At 45.3% G+C, this 6,515-nt stretch overlaps 1 protein-coding gene across 1 annotated transcript; it reads right to left on the reverse strand.

The window, feature by feature from the left end:
• Positions 1-4,607: 4,607 nt before the first annotated feature.
• On the reverse strand, positions 4,608-6,300 carry LOC117191997 (splicing factor U2AF 50 kDa subunit-like). The gene is made up of 2 exons (XM_033396721.1): positions 6,218-6,300; positions 4,608-6,153 (listed from the first exon to the last, which is right to left on the reverse strand). Exon 2 carries the CDS (start codon positions 6,137-6,139, stop codon positions 4,676-4,678), a length of 1,464 nt encoding a protein of 487 aa, XP_033252612.1. The 5' UTR covers positions 6,140-6,153; positions 6,218-6,300; the 3' UTR covers positions 4,608-4,675.
• Between the last annotated feature and the right edge of the window lie 215 nt (positions 6,301-6,515).

Here is a 6,515-nt window from a genome sequence, read left to right on the forward strand (position 1 = left end):
GTGAAGAAACAGTCTCTTCCGAAGCTTGAACTATGCGGCGCACATCTACTCTCTCAGTTGTATAACAAAGTCAAGGCCATATTCAGTAAACACACTATCACATCTTATTTTTGGAGCGACTCACAGCTCGTATTGCATTGGTTGCAACAACACTCAGTCACCTTATCGACCGTTGTTGGAAATCGAGTGTCCGATATTCAGGATTTAACGTCTGATGTAAAATGGCGCTATGTGCCAACACATCAAAACCCTGCTGATATTCTGTCGCGAGGCTGTAACGTGAGCGAGTTGATTAAGTCTCCATGGTTTTCGGGTCCTACGTTTCTAGTCGAAGATTCACTAAACTGGCCCGCCGCTGGTGGAAAACTTGATATTGACATGGACGTGGTTAACTCGGAGAATCGGAAAAGTTTGTTTGCTGCCGTACACGAGACAATTAATATCCTCAACATCGTCGATAATATCAGCTCGTACACTCACAGTCTGCGTCTCATTGCTTGGATGATTAGGTTCATAAGGAGATGTCGGAAGCAATCGAAGGTTACCACAACCTCTCCGACGCCAGATGAACTTCGTTTTGCTTCACATTGCCTTATTTGGAACATTCAACAAACTCATTTTGTAGAGGACATCGGTTTACTTCAGAAGCAAAAACCATTAAAAAGCAGCTTAAAGTTTCTTACTCCCTTTTTAGAAGTCGTGAACGGATTCGAACTTATCAAGGTTGGTGGACGTTTGGAACACTCAGACCTACAAGACGGTCAAAAACATCCGTTGCTGCTGCCTAGTCAGTCCAAATTTGTATGGAACTATATTCGCCATTTGCATCTTCTGAACTATCACGCTGGACCTAAAGCCCTAGTCGCTCTCATTCGTTTGGAGTATTGGATCGTTAACGCCAGAGACTTGGCACGTAGAATTGTTCGCTCCTGTGTACACTGCGTTCGCTACAGACCGAAGCTGCTACAACAACTCATGGGCTCATTACCGCCTACGCGACTCGCTCCGGCTCGACCCTTTGAACGCTGTGGAGTTGACTTTTGTGGACCCATTAACACATATCTACGCATTCGAGGAAAGGGACCTACAAAAGCATACATAGCCGTGTTCGTTTGCCGTTCACCAAGGCCGTTCACATCGAAGTAGTCTCTGATTTGTCAACAAAGGCGTTCTTAAACGCATTGAAACGCAAGCTGCCGACAGACATCTTCTGCGATAATGCCACTAACTTTGTAGGGGCATCGAATCAACTGCAGGAACTAAAAAAGTTTATGTTTTTAAAGCAGACCCAAGATGAAATCTATAAATTTTTCGCATCTGACTTTATTAATTTCCATTTTATTCCCCCCAGGGCACCTCATTTCGGAGCCCTTTGGGAAGCGGCAGTCAAGAGTGCAAAGGGGCTGTTAAATCGTACGCTGGCCAACACCAGGTTCACCTTCGAAGAGTTGAGCACTGTCGTCGTCGAGATAGAATCGATCCTCAACTCGCGCCCGCTATCGCCGCTTTCGTCAGACCCAAATGACTATAGAACTCTCAAGGCTGGTCATCTCTTAAATTAAAAAAAAAAAATAAATAAAATAATAAATTGAATAAAAAAAAATAAAGCAACAATAAATATATGTAATTAAAACGAGGGGGAACGTTGTGAGTTGCTGCGGACACCGCAACTCTACGGTTATACCCGATACTAAGTCAGTATGGTTTTCCTCCGGCAGACGCCGCTAATATTAAACGTCACGACAAAGAGTGCGTGCGAGAGAGACAGAAAATCAGTCTGAGCGTGACGTCGGGCGCTGCGTAGCCACTGCAAATTGATTTGTTCCTTTTGCCTATAAAAATAATCTGATCTGATCCAGATTCAGCAATCTGATAGATATGGTCATTATCTATGATTCTGCGTTTTTAGTTTTCTCGAATGTGCAATATTGTGGATGCAACAGATTTTCGTCCTTTGTGGGGGCGGAAGTGGGCGGGGCGAAGTTTTGAAATATTTTTGTAGCAGTGACATATCACAGAAGTCTGGATCCAAAACATCGTTGCTCTAGCTTTATAGTCTTTGAGCACTAGGCGCTGAAGGGGACGGACAGACGGACAGACGGACGGACGGACAGACAGACAGGGCTCAATCGACTCGGCTATTGATGCTGATCAAGAATATATATACTTTATGGGGTCGGAAACGATTCCTTCTGGACGTTACACACATCCACTTTTACCACAAATCTAATATACCCCAATACTCATTTTGAGTATCGGGTATAAAAATACATATATATAATTAAATAAAAGGTAAAATAATATGAAATACAAATTTTAATAATTACTTAGTGATAATAAATAAAATTAATTAAAATAAATGAAATTAATTAAAATAAATAAAATTGAATTAAAATAAATATAAATATTTTAAATTAAAAACATAAGTAAGAAAATAAAAATAAATAAATCAAATAAAAACAAATTAAATACAAATAATAAAATGAAAACAAATAAATAACAAAAATAAATAAATTAAATACAAATAAACTGTGGATTAAAATAAATAAAATAAAATTCAACTAAAATAAACAGTCATTGTGCGAGAAAACTCTTTTGTTTCCTCAAATAACAGAATCATAAGTTTATAGTATTATATAGTATTTATTGTATTATAGTATTGTATATATTATATTATTATAGTATTATATATATTATAGTAGTATATATTTTTCATTTGGATCCGAATGGGATGACTATACCATGTAGATACCGAAAGAAAAATACATCCTTGAGGGTATAGACGAAATTTCCCATGAATTGCAGAATAATATTTGTGTATTTTACATGTTCCTTTTTTGTTGTTTCTTTTATTTTGTGATGCGGAAATGTGATTTCAATTTTAGTCTATAAAAATGCGAAGCAACAGGTTCTTGGAAGTGTGTGTGGCCTGAGGGGGGCTCTGTTTTATTAATTAAACCCGAAATACCCCGCTCATCCAACGGAACGTTTTTTTTTACCCGTTTTTAAAGATTGAAATTTTGCAAAGCTCGTATTTGAATAAAGTTCATTAGGATTTATTGTTGGTCTTTAATCTCCAATATATTCATGGATAGATCTTCATTAAAAGTTTTGTTTAAATTGTGGGAGATTTCCAGATGCATATCTCTGGGATATCATTAGCGGAAGAACAAATTTTGTATCTAGATATCATTAGAGGGCAATAGAAATCTAAGAACAAGATCTCTGGCCAATTTATAGGCGGCTTCTAGACCTAAACTATCATTAGTGGGGGCAGAGAAAACAACTAAAGATTTTACTAATTAAAGTTCGGATAGCGCTCCCTCCCGCTTCTCCTAACCCTTCCAAAGAGATAGCTTCCACAAATCAATTGATGGATATGGATAAGGAGAGGACAAGCTTCTGGGGCTCTTAAATAGAGACATCATCGAGGAGGAGGAGGAAGGCGTTGCCTCGGGGCGGTAGCCTGCCCATATAATAATCTACTACATCATATTCAAATGAAATGAAATGAAATGATGTGAAATGCAATTAAAAATGCATAGAGAATGGTAACCACAAAGCGAAGGAAAGGGACGGAGAGAGAGAGAGAGAGAGAGAGAGAGAGAAAGAGAGAGAGAGAGAGAGAGAGAGAGAGAGAGAGAGAGAGGAGTTCCCTCAACTGTGGATTTGATTTCTTAATTTCTATTACCTAAAATATCCCGAGGGGGGCAGGGGGCAGGGCCCTAAGCCCTAACCTCGGACACAATTCGAAAGAGAAGTTGTTTGACCAGAAGATGCAGGAGGGGGAGATGGGAGGGGGAATAGAAGATGTTGAATCTGGACGAATGAGCACTCAATCCAGTTAATCCCCCGCTTTTGTGGCACAGATCATAAAAATTTACTAACAAAAATCAAAAGAAATCCTTTTTCTTCTCTCTCTCTCAGAGTTATCTCCCTCGCTCTGATCCATCGATGGAATTTTTATTGTATCCGCTGTATCTTTATGGGCGTTTATTAATTACCCATCGAGGAGGCAGCAGCAGGGCATTGATATTCATGGGACAGCCGGAGCGACAGAGCGGCATCGAAAGAAGTTTTTTTTCTTTCTAGAGCTAGAGGAGAGGGGAGGTGGTGTGGCAGCCTCTCCTCTGGTAAATGACATTATCCAAAGGCGTTGAATGACGGTGGTGACTCCCCAGAGCTTTAAGGATTGCAGCCTTAAGTCGGTTTCCCTAATTGAATCCCAAAATGAAAGGCGTATCCTTCCAGAGATATTTTTGAAGCGATTTCTTGGGCAGCAGATGAGAGTTCTCAGCGAAAGAGAGGGGAGAGTGCTCTCAGCGAAGGAGAGGGGAGAGCGCTCTCTGCGAAAGAGAGAGGGGTATGGACTTATCTCTGGTATCGTCTCTGAGGCGATTAAATCCCTTAAAGAACGACTTTCAGCGCAAAAGATACGAACATTCGCACAGATACCACGATTTCTTACAGCTCTAAAGGCTTTTCAGATTACGGCAACTTGTTTATTTATCTGTAGAAAGGCAGAAAAGACACCCCCAAAGATTAAACCTTAAATTGGGAATGGAATTGAGACCTTGAATCACACAAATCGTTCCCTAAACCGAACATAGCCGAACCATAGCCTTTATTTTGAGATCAAAAATTGCATTCAAAATGAAAATCCAATGGAAATCCATCAAAAATCCTCCGACAAATACTTGTCGCGATCGAAGAAGGAACCAATGACAATGCGGCCGCTGAACTTGCGGCCACTCAGGGCGCCCAGAGCCTTCTCGCTGTCCTCGATGGTCCCGAAGTGGACGTACACCTTGCCGCAGCCCTTGGGGCGAGTGCCAGAGTCCCCTCCTCCTTCCCCTTCCGCTCCGCTGGCCTGGGGGCGTGGTATCTTGAGGCTAAGAACCTCGCCGTACTTGCTGCACTCCTGCTCGATGTCGGTGCGTATGTCCTCGTAATCCTCGTTGTCCAGCAGCTCCTCCGGCAGCACCATATTGAGAAGGCACAGCACCTGGGTGGCATTGTTCAGCCCCGCCGTGGAGCCCGTGAGGGATGTGGCCACAAGGCCGGGCACTTGGATGGGGATCTGCTGGGTGCCCGCGTACAGGCCGCTGGGTATCCGGCGGTCCCCGAGCTGCATGCCGTTCAGATTGGCACTCACCTGTTCCGTGAGCAATGGATCGACGTACTCGAAGAAGGCGTACCCCGTGCTGAGCGTTGTGCTGGGGTCCCTGACCAGATTGAAGCCCCGCAGCTGGCCGAACGACAGCAGCAGCTCCTTGATCTGCGTCTCGTTCAGGCACGTGGGCAGGCCCCCCATGTAGATCTTGTGCGGCGAGTCCGGAACGAGGTTGGAGATCGCCTCGCTGCCCAGGCTCCCAGTTTCCGCTGAGGACGACAGGGACTTGCCGGCCACCGATGAAGCACTGCCTCCGACGGCATCTGGGATCCGGCCAGCGCCAGCGGCAGCGCCAACGGAACCCACTGGATGGTAGTCGTGTGGCCGTCGGATCTTCAGCACCTGTCCACGGAACGAGATGCCATCGAATGTGGTCGCCTGGGTGGCCTCCTGCATCGAACGGAACTCGATGAAAGCGAAATTCTTGTCGAGATTCGCCTGGCAGGACAGCACCGCCTTCCCGTCGAGACAGAGCTGGCCGCCACAGTCGTCGCCGAGCAGCAGGAACTGCTGGTTGAAGAAGGCCATGATGTCGTCCTCGGTGACGCCGAACGGTATGTTGCCCACGTAGAGGCGACGCGCCCGGCGCGTCACCATCGCAATGGCCGCCGTGTCCGCCGTCGGCTGCGTGTCCGACTGGATGCGCGCCGTGATCTGGCCACTGGCCTGCATGGCCTTGTACTGCATGGGCGTCACATGGGCATAGCCCTCGGGCGGCACATCCCACAGGCTGGCGCCGTGGCGGCGACGTTTTGGAAGGGATTTTCTGGCCATGGCACTCGAACGGGTGGCACGCGAACGGGATCGGGAGCGGGAACGGGAGTGGGAACGGGAGCGGCAGCGATCTTTAGAGCGGGAACGATTCCTGAATCGAGGACGTGTGTAGCAGGAAACCGCCTGCTCGGATTTGCTGCCACTTCGATTGCGGTGCGAGAGGCGCTTTTCTATTTTCCGACCACCACCCATTGATATCTCTCTCGCTGGAAAACACATGGGTTGTTTTTTAGGGGGAAATACGTGCGGGAAAAACGATGAAAATCTTACTCGTAAAACAGCGCAAGAATTCACTTTCCTTGTTATTTTTTTGGCGTTGACAGCTTTCACAATGATTGGCACTTTTCCCCTTAGACAGGAGACAGGGTTGCAAGGTGCTGACCTGGCAGGCGCCCCCTAGAGTTGTAGCTGACAGCGGCAGGGGGCAGGTGCACCGGCAGGGTTAATTAAAACCCAAATCTAAGGTATTTCTCCTTAGAAAATCGATTAAAAAATACCTTTGACCAAGGAGAGCACCAGCGACATTCCATGGAAAGACACAACTTCATTTGGGATCCTCCGATTCGAG

The sequence above is a fragment of the Drosophila miranda genome, assembly GCF_003369915.1.
Source record: "Drosophila miranda strain MSH22 chromosome Y unlocalized genomic scaffold, D.miranda_PacBio2.1 Contig_Y1_pilon, whole genome shotgun sequence".
Lineage (NCBI taxonomy): Eukaryota > Metazoa > Arthropoda > Insecta > Diptera > Drosophilidae > Drosophila > Drosophila miranda.